The sequence below is a fragment of the Prinia subflava genome, chromosome 13, assembly GCF_021018805.1.
Source record: "Prinia subflava isolate CZ2003 ecotype Zambia chromosome 13, Cam_Psub_1.2, whole genome shotgun sequence".
Lineage (NCBI taxonomy): Eukaryota > Metazoa > Chordata > Aves > Passeriformes > Cisticolidae > Prinia > Prinia subflava.
The window spans coordinates 2,226,649-2,243,600 of record NC_086259.1 but is presented as its reverse complement, the minus strand read 5'-3'; the positions used below and the strand labels follow the sequence as shown (position 1 = coordinate 2,243,600).

The window sequence follows — 16,952 nt, the reverse complement described above, 5'->3', positions numbered from 1 at the left end:
TTTGTGGTTGCCATGTGCAAAATGAAGTTTTTAGAGCCTTTCTCTTTGAGGATTTATGGGCAGAGTTCCTCCAGTCTTACTCACTGAAATGGATGAACAGCTCTAGATGAAACTTTCAACAACTAATGACAGAAAAGTTAGCCAGAGGCAAAAACCTAGCATGAAGAAGTTCAGCCTAAATGATTAAATTTGGCAAAGTTTTAAGACAGTGAAAGAGAAAATCTTAAAAGGGGAAGTTTCAGATGACCTTAATGCAATGCACTGCAGCCTGTGGTGTCTGTAATAGGCTATTTCCAGAGCATCTGAGCGTCTTCCAGTAGTGCATTAAGAAATGTAACTAACATCTGTCACGAGATTCATTTTCCCTCTCATCTCCTCCCTCGAGGGAAATTCTCTCATTTCTTAACCTCTGCTGGACCCCCACTCAATAATGTTCATTACCTCTAGAGAAAAAGGAAAAGCCTATCAAAAAGAGGAAAAAAAGAAAAGAGATAGATAATAGATCTAAGATTCAGGTTGCTTTGGTGACATTTTATAAGTGTTTTTTGCCAAGCAAAACAGTATTTTTTTAAAAAAATTCTTTACATGATATTTAAGCATAGAAAAGGAAAGACAAAATCATTTTTTCCTTCACCCATGATTATGCAGCAATTTATCAACAAAATGAAACACGAACATCTGACTGGGATTATTTATTATACAGTAAGGCATTTATTTTTTTGTTCACTTCACCAGGAACAGTGTCTCTGTTATGGCTAGTTAGCCATCTGTATCCAAAGAGCTTTCAGGAAAGGATTAAACTGTCATTTGTTTTATTTCCTTTCACGAAATAACTCTCCTAACAGGGCTTGGCCAAGACTTGGGTATTGCTGGACTTGTTACTTTTAGGTGGCATTTAAAGGAGTAACTGGACCTTCCCCAGAGCTAAAGCAAAGCAATGTAAAGTTTGGGGGGTTGTTTTTGTTCTTTTTGCTCCTCACACATGCAGTATCCCACTGGAAATGGCACAGATCAGGCAGAAGTAGAATTACCCGTGGATTTATTTTTTTAATCTGCTTCATTCACTTCATTCAATTGGCCAATAAGGGTTTAAGCACTGAGAGAATGTGCAGCTAATCAGGGCTGGAAGCAGCAGGCTGACCAAAATAACCCTGGGAGGCAGAAGGATTCCATGTCCTCCAGGTGCAGGGGATTCCCAGCCATTGCCAGCCCCATGGAAGGCGGCACCGTGGCATCCCCTGCCCATCTATAACTGCACAAGTGGGGCAGAAAACTTCTGACACCTCTTCCCTGCAAAGAAAAAGCCAAATAAAGCACCTGGAGTGGAGACTGTGCCCTCAGTCAGAGCAAATATGTGGGAAAACTGTTTGCCAGGCGGCTGTAGAAGGAGGTACCTCGTGGCTCTGGCAGGGGCAGTGCGGGGTGTCCTGGGCAGCCTCAGAGCCCCACCAGGAGCAGAGCACCAGCAGCAGCTCACTCATCACCTGTGTCCACAGATCAAATGCACTTTTCCAAGAAAGGGGCAGGTCTGGAAAGCTTGATGCCAGCAGCTCCTCACACCACACTGTTACTGACTGATTGTTTGGAAGCACTCAGGAGCCAAAGCTCTCAGGTCTCACTGGTGCTCTGTTCAAAGGTGACCTGCACAGGAGCTCCCAGCCACGGGGCCAAGGGAAGAGACCCCGGAGCAGCTGCAGCCGGCACTGACTGGACCTCGAGGGGACACCTTAGCCAAGGAGGGCTCTTTCCAGAGCCAAACATCTGAAAGGATCACAAAACAGGTTTTCTCAAGGTCTTGGCTCCAGGGACCACACGTGACACTGCAGGGAGTTCCACATACCAGCTGTGATTGAGTGGAAGAGCTGATCTGTCATGAGTGAGTGGTAGTTAAAGAGCCAGGTATCCCATCTGAGCCACTGCCTGCAGCTCTGGACACTGCTCCACAGGAGCTGGTCTGGTACAGCAAAATGCAGTATTGCTGGAGAAATAAAATACTGACATCTATAGGATGTTCAATATTTCTAGCAGCTACAATAAGAGGAAACCCATAAATAATATCTATTCTTCACTAAAATTTTCTGCGTTTGTTTACATCAAGAGCCATTTCAGCTTTTCTGCCCATCATGGTTCAGGTGCTACTCACTGCAGCCTCAAAATCAATGCTGTGTCCTGCCTGGACTGGCCTGCAGGACACAGCAGTGTGACCCCAGGGATGATGGGGAAGAAACTCCTGCAGTAACTGAGAGGGATAAACAGAGGCAGCAGTGGAGGTGGACGGAGCTTTGCAGGGGTGACAGCCCTCCCTGTGAAGGGGACAGGCTCTCCTCCAGGTGCCACCACCACTGTCCCCAGTGACAGGACAGCAGCTTCCCCTCGGGATGCCTCTTGCTGGAGGCACGTGAGGGGCTCATTCAGGCCCCTGCTGCCTCGGTGGCCCTGTGGGCAAGGAAACGTGGACCTCTCCGAGTGACGCTGGGAATCAGGCAGGTACACACAGCCCTTTCTCACCCGGGTGTCACCGGTGCCCCCAGTGGGACACCTGCACCTCCTGCCCACATCTTGTGAAGCTGCTCTGCTTCCTGATCCTTGCTCTGTTTGAAACAACCTGGTCACGGGTTGTGGGGCTGCCAATCCACAGAGCTGTGACCCCACCCAAGCCAACAGGAGCACCTAACGCTCCTGATGAATTCCCAGACAAAGAAAAGCCAAGAAAGAGGAAGGACACCCACGGCAGGCAGCATTTGCTCAGCAGAAATACAATTATAATGCAGTTAGACTGTATCTGTTTACATTCCCAAACCGAAATAATCTTTTTCTTATCCCCCTGCCTTAACTACCCTAACATTCCACTACCACGGTGTCAGCAGGGAATCCTGCTGCTCTGTGATGGAGCTGCACTAAAGAGTTGGTGTCATGGCAGAGACTGAAATTCTCAGTTATACAGAAAAAGCATTTCATTTTCTGCTTTGGACTGAAAATGCCTCTTCTTAGAAATGATTGGGGTTTCCCAGTGTTCAAGAGAAAGATCTGGGAAGATGAACTAGTTAAAATAATTTCTTTTTTAATGACTATTTTGCAGCCTTTTTCCTTTCAACTTTGAGAAAAGCTTTGTGCTTCCCCTGTTCACAGAACTCTAAAATAGGCAAGGTTGTTTGATCTCATTAGTGACACCATACAATTCCTGGGATTCTTGCTATGACATTTGCTCAGGGGAGCTGAGAGAAGATGCAATTACTTCATGGGAAGCAGCAAGATTACCACAAGCAGGGACAATGTCAGAATTTGGTTTCTTTGCTGATTGTCCTTTCGTCTTTGTCCTTCTTCCCCATCCCTCTGCTACTGGGAATCTGCTAAATCACACCTGTGGGAAGTTTGGGCTTTTAAATCTGTGCCTTAAACCCGTGTCCCAACAGTTCCCTAGACCGCAGAAAGTTTATTCCTATCAGGTCCTTAATCTCGGTTTTCCTGGGAAAATCTCTGCAAGTACCTTCCTTCAGAAACCCATCACAAAACATGCCTGATCTAAAGAGTTTCCCCCCATGCCATGAAAACTGAATGTTCTCCAAAAGACTAAGATTTTTAGATTTAAAATTCTTGTGTTTAGGCTGAAATTACAAGCTAATAACAACAATCATGTCATTAAGTCTGGATGAAAGGTTTTGATCATGGGGAAAGTACATTCCAACACAGTTCAAATGAAAAATCTCAAAGGTTTGAGCCCCTCCCTCTCACACTCCACCTCCTCTCTCCCTCCCTGTGCTTCTGCAGAAACACAGTAAAGAAAGAGCTGAAAAAAAGCAAGGAAGAAAAAAGAATTTTCTCTCCAGAATGCAAGCAAAACAGTAACAAGTTTCAATTATAACAAGACACTTATTTTCTGCAGAAAACACATTTTGGTTTCTTTTCCAACAGGCTCCAGCTCACAGTAAAGGTGTAACACAAAGGCAAATACAGCTTGCATTTTAGGAATTTCCATGATTTTTATAGATTGCATTGATGAAAAATGCATTTGTGCACTTTGAACTGCCAGTAACAATTTTGTTGTGAGATATACTTTGAACAATTCCTTTGCAAAAAGCATGATTATGTATTCATTAGAAATGGAAAGTCGTTCTGGAAGACCCAAGCTTCTAAATTAATGGTATTTCAATAAATAAGGTGGCATAAATTCAACATATTGATTGTCCAATTCATCATCCTCTAGGCTAAAATATATCATTGCTCTCTAATTGCAGTTCCCAGCCATGCCATCCTCTTCATCTTAATTCTAAATGGTCTGCACTTATTGAATCATTTGTGGTGCACTGCACAACCCTCACCCTTAATTGCACGAATATTTTATTTTTGGAACAACACAGCTCAGCAACAGGCTTCATTTTTCTTTTCCCAACTCAGTCTCTACTAAAGCATTTATAAAAGCTCTGTGAGCAGGGAGAGAACCTGAGTTGCCCCTCCATGGCCAACAGTTCCCAGCTAATCACAAGTGAGCCCCGCAGCCCGTGAGCAGAGCAGTGATTAAACTGTGCCTCAACAAAGCAACTTTGTGCAGAGCCCTGACGTGCTCCAGCACAAACCTCTCCCTCCTGTTATGATTGGGATTCCCCAGATGTTTGAGTTCGAGCTCGGGCTTGGCAGGAGAGTCTCTGTGGCTGCAATTCAAGTCCCAAGCTTGAGCAGCTCCAGTGTTTATCCTTGTAATTTGCACTTTGTGATGGCTTATGGACATTATGTCCCTGGTTTTACAGCCACCACTTCAAACCAGGGAGACAGTGGCACATGCTTCCCAATGCCACCACGGGCAGGAGGCCCCGCATCATCAAACCGTCTCTCAAAGCAAACAAGACAACATAAAAGAACAATTTGCATTAGAAATAACTTCAAAAATGCCTGAAATCTTACTTACTAGGAAGTCTTCTTCACAGTACACCTTGCCATTGACATTGTAGAATGCTTTTCCTCGTAGTCTTCTCCCTGTTAAAACACAGGACCATCAGAATTTTGTTCTTCATCCCCAAACCCAGTTGTTCAGGATGCAAAGTGAAAAGCACTGCCCTGTACCTGTCTGTGGGCTCTGTTCCTGGCCCCTCTCTTCCCTGGAGGTCCCACCCAGAGCCAGGGCTCAGGGTGAGGCTCTTGGCTCTATCTGGCTTTACCAAATCAGGTACCAAACCTTGCCTTAGGTACCAACTGAATGTTACCTTTAAGTGCAGGTTATGGAACCCAGCTTATAACAGTTCCTAAAAAACTTGCAATCTAAGCTCAGAATTGATCTGGGGGGAAAAGGCTCCTTTGCAAATTGAGCCATTGTTCTTGGCAGGTAAAATCCCAGCAGGCTCACTGCAATCAACAGCAGCAGTGCTTGTCTCCAAAGGACTACACAAAGGATACTGCACACGGATGTTCCTGCCACCCTCAAAAATATTAATAATCAATGCCACAGCAGTTCCCTCAGACACTAAAACAGTGCAAGGCACACATGATGGAGGGAAGGGCAGTAAAATCATACAGAAACAAGAGATTTTGTATTCAAGTTTTGACATTCGCCATTTCCTTAGCCCATGTGGAACTCGACTGACAAAGCTGTGACAGTCATTAACTGATGGCTCCTTTTACAGTGCAGAAATGCACAGCACACTCCAGAGAGTACCAACAGAAAGGATTCAAACCAGGAGTTCAAGAACCACCAAGCAACATCAGTTTGTAGATACGGCAGGTCAGAGCTGGCTTACAGCAGAGCTGCTCCAGCAGTGTAACACAGAGGGGAGAAGCGACACCACGCTCATGTCAACTCACCCCACCCCACCCCACTCTGCCAGGGTGCCACTGGCCAAAGCTCCCGGCAGCCCTGGGCAGCCCCAGAGGGACAGGGACTGGGGCTGTGCCAGCAGTGACACAGGGCAAGGGAGAGGGCAAGAGAATTCACAGGTCACTGCTGGAGCTTTGCTCCCTGGAGTCGGGCTGGATGTCTCCTCCAGCCCCACCAGGGACAGCACCCATCTCTGGGGAGGGTTTGACGCTGAGGCCAGCGAGCTGAGCCAGCGGGCCAGCACCGAGGGCAGGAGTGCTCTCCATGGCTTCCATAAACAAGGCTGAGGGAAATATGATTAATTTTCAGTGTTCGAAAGCTCCTTTTACACATTGCCACTGTGATCTGATCCTGGGAAACAGTGTGTGGCACAAAGGAGTTGGGATCTGGGCTGGTGCTTCTGGGAAATCACATGCTGCATGGGTTGTCTGGTGGTTTTACTGTCGTGGCTGAGGGAAATGCTTCTTTTGTGTGCACATTCTTGGGCTGTCGATCTCACGGGCTGCTGTCTCCATACTGCTGGTAGGTGGAGCCAGCTCTTGTTTGTCTTTCCAGCTGCCTGGTGGCTCTGGTGGGGACCAGGACCCTGGTGACGTGGGACACGTGCTCATCCCTCTGAGAGTCTGAGTAAATCTGGGCCATCCCCTGAACGAGGCACAGGGCTGGGACAGCAGTCAGGGGCCTTGGGGCCTCTCTCAACTGATGCAGGAGCAACCACATCTAGATCTTCCCTCCTGCTTGCCAAAGCTGTTTTTAAACCTCTCTGGGGAAAGGTAAAGTACATGGAACGAAAGGAAAAAGGGAAAGAGGCCAGAACAGCTTTGTAAAGGACGTGTTGTCTCTGTCAGATCCAGCCTTGGCACACAACTTATCTTTGACTGGTGGACACGAAGGGTCCTGCCTTGGGTGTGCTGATGCAGCACTTCCAGAGCTGGGGGTTTGCTGCAGGGGAAGGATCTGGCTTCACTGGCTGTCACCTCAGCACACACCCACGGTGGGGAGAAAGCAGCAGAGGTGATCAGGGACAAATCCCAGCGCTGGCTGCTGGAAGGATCTCTGCAGGAGTAATGTGCCAGTGCAGCGAGGCACCAGCACCTCCAGAGCACTGCAGAAGGGGCAGGAGGACCCCGGCATCCCACGCTGTACCCCAGCCTGCCAGGGCTGAGGTTGATAGGAATGGCACAAATTCTGCTCTGGTTATTTCCTTAGCTCAGCATCACCGGCAGGAGCCAGTGGGGTCAGCGCTTTCTGCACTGGAAAGGAGCAGGAAGTCTCTGATCCAAACCAACAAGGCAAAGCCAATGTTCTGGAGAGCCTCTCAGACACATCAAGTCTCAGCTGCCTTTGGCAGCCTTTGGCAGCTGACTGCCCTGTGCCCAGCCCCACTGGGAGTGTCCCCATCAGCCCTGCACTGCTGGGATCCCTGCACTGCTGGGATCCCTGCACTGCTGGGATCCCTGCTGCCAGCCCACCCCATGAGCCCCACCTGCCCAGCACAGAGAGCTGCTCTCCCTGCCCTACACCTGCCACCTCTCCACCACACTGCACTGCCAGCACAGCACCTTTCAAAACCGAGGGAAAATACCATTTCCCCAATTTTTCAGCTGAAAAAAACCCAGGACACTATTAGGGAACTGACTTGACTAAACTCATAAAGCAGGCAAGCAGTTTGCTCACATGATAATGAGTATTGCTAGCAATGATTAATAAGATTGACAGGCCTTTTACCTTAGAAGAATTTCATTCAGGGACTGTACAATAATTATCTCAGAAACAAGAAACGGGAAGTTATCCCTCAAACAGCCATGGATGCCTATATTGGCTTTACATCCTGCATTTTAGAAACAAAGGCAAAAGTGTGCATTCCAGTGCCCTCTGGAAGGGTTGACAGAATGACAGCCTTGAACGTGGTCAATCACCTTCCTCAGAGTGCCGGGGCATCATGTGCAAACTGCAGTCGAGAGGGAAGTGCTGGCAATTGCAGCCAGGGAGACAGGAATCCAGAGGAGAGCCCCAGGGCAGCAGGTGGGTGCAGCACCTTGATGCTGGGGTGCCTGCCCCGAGCTCCAGGTGCTGGACAAGGGGGCTTCACCTCTTGGGGTGCTGGAGCAACTCGGGGACCTGCACAGCACCAGCCTGTGCAGCTGTAACCCGCTACTGCCAGCGAGGCAGAAATTCCCACTGAAACCCGCGGATGTCCCTGCAGCCGGCTGAGCCAGGGAAGGCACCTGGCCAGCCAGGGAAGGTAACATCACCCTGCCCACTGGCACACAGGCCCTGCTGCTTGGCTTTCCTTTGAATGACTGCGTCTAGCCAAGCCTGGATACTATTTGCTTTCATAACATTGAAACAAAAAAAGTCAAGAGCTTCTGACAAAACTTGATGCAACTTGCCGAGGGCTCATTACAATAACAATGAGCAGCCCAGCGCAGAGTTCAGAGTGTGGGGTTTCACAAACACTGCCCTTGGTTCCTCCTCCTGCTGGATTCCCACCTTGGCACGCCTGCCCTGTCAGACCAGTTTGCAGCAGCAGCAGGGAAGCGGCTCCGTGTCACACCCGGCAGAGCAGCGGAACAGGGAATGCACAGGGAATGCACAGGGAATGCACAGCACAGGGAATGATCAGGAAATGCACATGGAAAGCACAGGGAATACACAGGGAATGCACAGGGATGCACAGCACAGGGAATGATCAGGGAATGCACAGGGAAAGCACAGGGAAAACACAGGGAAAACACAGGGAAAGCACAGGGAATGCAGAGGGGGTCCCAGCCCAGCTGTGTGCAGGCTCCTGACACCAGAGCGGCTTTTGGGGAAGCTCCTTCTCCCCCGAGTGCTCTTCAGCCTGGTTTCCCCAGAGAAAACAAAGCGTCTGCACCGCCAGTGACAAACAACTTCCATTCCCTGGCAGCCCCACGTGGGAGGGGCAGCGAGCACCAGGCTCAGGATTCCAGCACCTGGGCTGGGGGGCAGAGAGCTCAGCAACACTGCAGCCAACAGAGCAAACACTCACGAGATAACCCAGCAGATAATAAAACGAAAGCTAGAAATGACTCTATCCCAAGGACCGATCACAACTGGTGATTGCAACCAACGTGACAAACATCCACAGGAATGCAGGTCTGTGGAACTCTTCAAAAAAGTTTTAACAGTGGTTTGGACATTTAACCATTTTGCAAGTCTCTGTTATTTAAATGTGTCTATCAATTACTTCCTGTGCAATTTTTATCTCCTACATGTCACAAAATAGAAGGAAGGAATAGGAGAACTGTTCCTTTATCAAAGGATTCAGCTCAAAAGCAGCTTGCAAAAGGAAAATGACCCCCAGCTGACACAGGCTGTCCACAGGTATTCTCCCCAGTCTCCACAACACTTTGCCGGGTGCTGAAAACACACCAGCCACGAAGCCAAGATGGAGTAAAACTTTTTTCCAATGTATTTCGAATGCTGCTCCAGCCCCCCATGGAACAAAACGTGAATGAGCCCAGGTTTTACAGTCTTGGGGACATGGCCCAGAAGAGCACTGGAAGTGTCCTGCCCCCTCCCCTCTAGCCTGGAAAGCATCTTCTGAGCCCTCCCTGCCCGTATTTGCCTGTGGGGAGGTCAGTTTATCAATCACAGCCTTCAGTGGAAGATCTCCTGTCTCACACAGGATGGATGCAACCGGATCAGGGGCTGACACCCCCTCGCCGCTGTAGAACAGGAGATAGGAATGTCTCAGTGTCACAGCAGGGTTATTAGACCTAATTACTGTTTGCAGCGTGCTTTGAAGTTGAGAAGTGCCAAGCATTATTATAATATTTTAAGTACTTTGATGATTGAAAGCACACAACCCTTTGGTAATCATGATTTAGTAGTACTGTAAAGTAAGCAAGTTCATGTGAGAAGCCTGCATTGTCTCCGAGCCTGACGCTACTCTAACACAAACAGCTCCCCTCTGACATCATGGGAATGCTGCAGCCCCAGCCCTGCCTCCCAGATAATGCCTGCTGCATCCCAGAGATTACCAGCAGGCTGGAAACCCCACAGCACAGCACCCCCTCACCAGCAGGATCCCCCTCGTGGCATTCTCAACAGAGATGTGCCTCTTTTAACCTCATGTGGCAAAGTTTCAATGTTAGAGGCGACAAAGAGTGAAGTGACTAATAATGTCTTGTTATTTCTAGTGTCACAGCTGTGTGGAACAAGGTTACTGTTTTAGCCACAAAACGTCATTAAACCTTCCCGTGTGGAGTGCAACCCAAGAGTTCAGTTGTAGGTATCACTGCTAAAGACAGGAAATTCATTAAAGCAGAGCTAATTACAGCCTCAACAGCCCAAGTTAACTCTGAATATCACTTCAGTGACTGCCACTCCTGTTGGCTGGGGACAGGCTGTGCAGCACAGGGAAGGTGCAGGCAGTGAGGGGTGCAGGCAGGGGCCAAGCCCCAGGCAGGGTGGCTGTCCCTGCCCCGCACAGCCCCAGGGCCCTGCCAGAGCCCCCAGCACGGCCATGCCCTGCTCCTGCTGGCAAAGGGGCACCAGAAGCTCCTGACTTGTCTCACTGCAGCAGAGCCACAGCATTCTTCTTTAACAGCTCTTTCTGGAGGGGAAAAAAAAATCTCACATTGCTTGTCTCCTAGAGATTCCTCCCCCTTCCTCTCTAATGAAGTGTCAGTGCTGAGGCTGATCAGGACATGCAGGGAGGATCTCTGTGCTCTGGAAGCTCTGCTCCATGCCTTGCCCAGCTTCCTGAGAGTGGCAGCCCGAGCTCTTCATGCCTGGCTGACCAGAGAACTGTGCCTGTTTTAGTTAGCAATATTAAACATGGACCTAATTGCTTGTTAACTGCTTCAGATGCCATCTCTGCAGTGACTGATGTGACACCAGCACCAGGACTCGCAGCACCCCAGCACCTTAAGTGACAGCCTCCCAAAGCCTTCAGACTACAGTGATGTGTAAACACACACATAAAGGATTACTACACAACAACTTGCTCAAATATTTCCCAGCTACCTTAACAGTGAAGGAAAATTCCCATGTATTGCTCCAAAGCCCTGTGCAAGTGGAGTGAGACACAAAGTGGCTTGAGCTGAGCAAATGTTCTGCTGCCCATCTTGCCACGCTCTCCATCACTGCTCAGTGAAATGAGAACTTTTACCAGGCCAAACCTAGTTTTTGTTTTGCAAAACGCCCTGGCTCTGGGTCTGGGCTGCCTGGATTCTGAGCTGGTCCGTGGTGCACCCAGGGCTGCCCCATTCCCAAAGGCCCTTCTCCAGCCCAGGGCCCTCCCGAAGGTCCTGCCCACAGCAGCACCACAAGGGGCACCACTGCCCACCAAGCTCTGGCACTGCAGCTTCTCCTGGCACGCAAGCCCTGGCTGTCCCTCTCACCTGTGTGACACCACCTGATGACTCAGGAACTGGGACACACACAACTCAAAAGGGCAAGTGAAACCTCCAGAACCCAAACCAGTTCTCCACAAACCCCCAGGTTGGGCAGCCACTATTTCTGAACGGTGGAAGCTAAATTTTAAGTCACCAGATGGGTCCAAGAGGTAAAATTTCAAGAGAAATACCACGTTTTACAAACACAATAAATAATTGAAAAATAATTAAGTAGTAACAAGCCACCCCTGCTACCTCCTCTGCCCAGACATCTCTGGCTAAAATGGGAGCACAATTTCACCCAGGAGAGTTGTTTCCTTTTAAGCAGTAGAGGAGGTTTGCCTGCCTAGGAATTGAAGATGTGCCAAAAGAAAACAAAAGCCTCTAATACTTTTTTCTTTATTTTTTGCCGTTTCTCCTTTACTCACATGTGAGTTTGGGCCCGCAGTTCCCCATCCCTCCCTCTGGGTACACTGCCTCTCTGCACAGAGGTTTTCTTTCCACGGGGTTTCTGCCACTCCACCCACTGCGAGCGGGGCAAACCGAGGCTGCTTTAGCCCCTCACTAAGTGTTAATTCCATTTTTCTCCTCGGTCTCCTACAGTGGACTCACACAAAGCCTCCAAGCACAGCTCTCCGTGCCGGGGTCCCGTGATGAAGCTGCCACCACAGTCAGGGTGCCAGGAGGGGACCGAGCCCCAGCCCAGCCCCTGGGCTTGGAGACGCTTCCATCCCCCCTCTGCCACGGGCCCCTCCCCTCCTCATACTGCTCACGCTTTGTGAAAGAAGGGGTGAATTTCTAGGGTTTTCAGGGGTTTTAAGATAGGGGAAGAAAAAAATCAATGCCAAATTCCTTTGAATAGAAGATACTGCATGTTGGCAGAAGCCACTTTTCACAGACTCCAGCCGTTTGAAATCTGAAACACTAAAAAGTGGCTACTGTGGATGTGCTGTATTCTTCTTTTCAAAGCAATCTGGCACACAATTTTGCTCCCCTGTTCCAGGACCCAATCCTGCATTCCTTTCACGCTCAGACTCCCATTGACTTTAAGGAATGCAGGATTGGATCCTAAATGTGTGCTTTACTCACACAATAGCTCCTCATGGTTACGATCTATTGAGAAAGGCACACTTTAAAAACCATTTGGAATTGCAGGCTCATCCGCCAGGCCAGAATGCCTGTAAAGATCTCCCATTATTTCAGGAAAAATGCTCAGTGTCTGGATTGCACACACACACACACACTCACACGTTTTCCTGGTTTCAAGCTGCAGGCACAGCTTAGCTTGAGATGCATCAAAATATTTTGAGCACTGACCTGATAGCTCCTAAAGAAACCACGTGTAATTTTAGGTTTAAAGAAAGAGCAAAACTCCGGGAAAAAAAAACCAAACCAAAACAAAACAACAAACCAACAAGCCACCAAAGCAAACATATAGGCAGCTGAATCTTAAGGTCGGTTTTTCAGAGAACTTTTGTAAAAGCCTCTAAAAGACCTGCACTGGCTAAGACAAAACAGAGCCTTGCACTGCTATTTTTGAGGATGCTGTATATTGAGTTACGAGGCTATTACGATGCAAATCTCAAATGTACAAGCTTTTTACTCGGCCATAAACACAAAACAGTATACATTGTCCTTTGAGAAGAAAAGGTTTGCTGCTAAAATAGCAGAAGCCCTACGTAAATAACCAACATTCTTTCTGCCTGAGGTCACTGACTTGGCCTATTCAATTCCAGGCTAGTCTGGGATTTGACAATCTAAGCAGGGGAGAGGCCCTTTCCTTTTTTTCAAAAGAATGCTGGGATTTTATTTGAAATTTAAACTCTTGCAAACAAAAGGTGGCATCGTATGTTGGAGGCCTATGAAGGTGGAGTACAGGATGTGTATTGTTTTCTCCCTTTACATAGGTTCTTTCAGGAAAGAGTATTCAGAGTCTGTGAACAAATTCTAATAAAATATTATCATCAGGTACACAGACATAGCAAGATATGAACAAACATTTAAAGAGATTAGGAGATTCAATTCAAGAAATATCGATGTAGGAAAAGCAGAAAATAATTTAAAACAATAATTAAAATTATAATTTTAAATAAATTCTTTTCAAATTAATAATTGGAAACCATTCTCTAGTTTCAGTTCCTATAATAATTCATATTTATACACCAAAACTGAGCTTTTCAGTGCAAATTAATCGTGGCTACAAAGTCAGCATTCATTCTCACTCTCCATCCCCTTGCTCGGCAGATGGCAGATGGTAGTTAACTGCTTTTCCTCCCAGTTGCTGCTGCCCAGCTCTTACTTGGACTCTCACAAAGCACACTCTGGTGTGACAGGATTATCATCTCCCTTCTGGGCTGCTCTCCAGGCTGCAGTGCCCTGTGCCACGCCTGCACCTCCGGCAGGGCTGGCAGCGCTGTGCCCCAGGTACCCCGGCACAGGAAAAGGGCTGGCATTAACCAGAGGCACAGCCCACATGGAAACACAGCACCCTCTCATCTGACATGTTTGCAGCCCAGACTCTCCTCTGCAGTTCACCTTTAACTGCCGTGATATCAAAGTGAAAAACTGTGTTATCTTCCCCAGGATGTTGCCCCATGGCAGCCGTGGCACGGAAGGGAACACCTCTGTCCCCATGAGGTGCTCCTCTGCTGCACCCAACCCCTGCATCCTGCATCCCTGCACTGCAGACCTCTGCAGGGCTCAGCCCAGCACAGCCCCACGCGGGTGCCAAGGGCACAGAGGGCACATCTCTGAGGTGAGGGGGCACATCTCTGAGGTGTGGGGGCACATCTCTGAGGTGTGGGGGCACATCTCTGAGGTGAGGGGGCACATCTCTGAGGTGAGGGGGCACATCTCTGAGGTGAGGAGGGCACATCTCTGAGGTGAGGAAGGCACATCTCTGAGGTGAGGAAGGCACATCTCTGAGGTGTGGGGGCACATCTCTGAGGTGAGGAGGGCACATCTCTGAGGTGAGGAGGGCACATCTCTGAGGTGTGGGGGCACATCTCTGAGGTGAGGAGGGCACATCTCTGAGGTGAGGAAGGCACATCTCTGAGGTGAGGAGGGCACATCTCTGAGGTGTGGGGGCACATCTCTGAGGTGAGGAGGGCACATCTCTGAGGTGAGGAGGGCACATTTCTGCCCCTCGCTGCATGACTGCAGCTGTCAGCCTCCAGCAGGGTTATGTAGATAGATCGCTAACATCTTTTGTTACCTAGCTGGAAAACCCCACCTTTCTTGGCAGGGTATCCATAATCTCTGTGCCATGTTTACTCTAGTGTGGAATTCTCTCTTCCTTTCTGTCTCCTCCTACTCTTTGGTCAGGTTGTTTAACCAAAAGGTTGCTTAAAGCTGCAGGGACAAGAAGCGCTCTGACCTCTGGCACTCTGGCAAGGCGTTCTGTGCAGACTGTATTATAAACTTAGCAGATACTTTCAAGCATCCATATAATTTCCTAAAGTTTAAATTGGCAGATGTTTCCTTTCTCTCCCACTTACATATTTATTCTATCCCATACCACCCATCAATTTCAGGGTTAACACATAAATTATTTCCACAGAGCTCTAACAGAAGAACTTACGCTGAAAAGGGTTTGCAAAAACATAAGCCAAGTATATATTTAAAAACAGAAATATAACTGCCTGCATTGATCTAACAGCTACTTCGGGTCTATATGTTAACATATATCTTAAAATACATTACTTAACAAGCCAGCAAGTGGCAAAATAAGAAAATGTAAAATAAAGCTAGAAGTGTACTTCAGTTTAATGTTTTTTCCCCCAGGGCTGGGTTTACAAATGCAAAAAAAACCCCAGCAAACCATGAGAGGCTTCTCCACCACTCGACAAGCTGGGAGGGCATGAGGTATAGCTCTTCCCCCAAGGTAGCTTCCACTGTGGGAAGCTTTCACCATTCCATCACAGCCTCTTGTTCGTTATCAGCAAAGAATTCCAATTTTCCAGCTGCTGCCTGTAAGCCAGGACTTAAAAGAGTACTTATCACAGTATCCCAGGGTCCAAGTGCCAGCCCATTCTATGGCAGAGTAAATCCATCCCCACAGTGCAGCCCGCTCCAGCCCCAGCCTGCAGGACACAGCCTCCCACAGCCTGGCTGGCCCCTACCCGTGTGTCGTGGTGGGTGGCTCTCATTCAGCCTCCAGCAAGAACCACCACAATGTCAGCAACAAGGATCCATCCATCCATCCATGCTGGCACCCTGTCTCCAGATTTGGCCAAGGGTGGAAGTTCATTGGGAAGGAGCACTACAAACAGGGCTCACACAGCTGCAGTGCTCCCAAGAATAACCTCTCAGCTTCCAGCAGCCAGCACTTAAGGCCTTCCTGCACCACAGGTTGCATCATAACTATTATGTTTAATAGCCTCACTGGAGCAATTCTTCTCTAATTTGTCTAATTTCTCTATGAGATCATTTATATTTTTGGCCTCCACATTGTCCCTATGGCAGAGTCCCACAATTTCACTGTGCATTCTATGAAATATTCCCTTTTTTTTGTTTTGAACCTCTGTTGATCTCAAGCTTCTGTTGCCTCATAGAGAACACAGCAGCCTCTGCAGTCATCACCACTAAAGAGCTCTGGAAGCCAAAGTCTGAAACTTCAGCTGCACTTAGATATGAATGGGATGCACATCCCCGGCACAACTGGTATTTTTATCTGGCAGCATTCTGAGACTCTGCTCAGGTCTTCTTTTCACAATGCACGGGTGGACACACACACATGGAACAGAGTCCCTGAATCAGAGTTCACACAGTGTGATCTCCCCGAGGGAGACAGGACCAGCCTCCTGAGTTCTGCACTGCCCCAAGCTCCTGAGCAACCTTTGTGAGGGGTGAGCTGCTGAGAAACACAACGGGAGGCAATTCCTATGGGAATACATCCAAAAGAAGATGCTACTGTATTCCAATAAGACTAAAGGAAGAAAAGGAGGAAGAAGAAAAAATATATGTTTGGTCCTCAGTGTTGTGGATATTCAGAGCAGGGCAAGAGCCCACTGGAGGCTCCACCTGACAACCAGCAAACACTGGGTAAGGTTGTTGGACTGAGGGTACTGCACACCCCTCACCATTACTACCAGGCTCCTTCCTGCAAGTCATTATTCTCCATTCAAGTTCAGCCTCAACTAAAAGTCCCAGCTTAGGCGGGCTCTGAAGCAGATTAAGGGAAATCTGAACAAGAGCTGGAAGAGCAGGCAGGTTGTTGAATGCCATCTTTGAATGAAGCGAGCTGCAGCATCATCTCTCCTAACATACAAAAAGTATGTTAAACAAAAGGACTGGACACAGCTCAGTCCTGTGGCAACATGCAGGAGAGCCTCAAGGGAGATGAGCAATTTCCCTAAACTCTCCTGCCTTGTCTCCCAAGAACAAGAATGGATTTGCAGAGCTCAGCATGCTCGCAGTGGCACCGTGTGAGTCAGCAGCCAGGGAGAGCAGCATCAAAGGGCGCTGCCGCTGAACCCCACAGGCAGCAGCCCGGGCTGAGTCATGCCCAAAAGGGCTCAGCAGCCAGCACCAACAGCACCCCACGTCGGTGAAATCAAGCTCACAGTGCACTGCTCTCCTTCCCTCAATCTCTGCAATAAAGTGAGACTGTTAGGATCCACAGTGCCTAGAAATGACATCTCGAGCAACAGCTGTAACCCTTCTCTTCATGGGACAATGGGAGAATGTGTCAGAGAGTGGTCCTTGGGACCAGAAGTACGAAGAAAAAGTAGAGAGGATAGTACTCAGAGAAAAAAAAGTTCAGAATTACAAAGTATTAA

At 48.4% G+C, this 16,952-nt stretch overlaps 1 protein-coding gene across 2 annotated transcripts in view; it reads right to left on the bottom strand.

The window, feature by feature from the left end:
* WTIP (WT1 interacting protein) overlaps window positions 1-16,952 on the bottom strand; it is an 83,991-nt gene that overhangs the window by 20,744 nt on the left and 46,295 nt on the right. For both annotated transcript variants that reach the window (XM_063411021.1, XM_063411022.1), the window contains exon 3: window positions 4,904-4,971. In XM_063411021.1, the coding sequence (XP_063267091.1) occupies window positions 4,904-4,971 (68 nt within the window). The remainder of the gene's footprint in view (window positions 1-4,903; window positions 4,972-16,952) is intronic.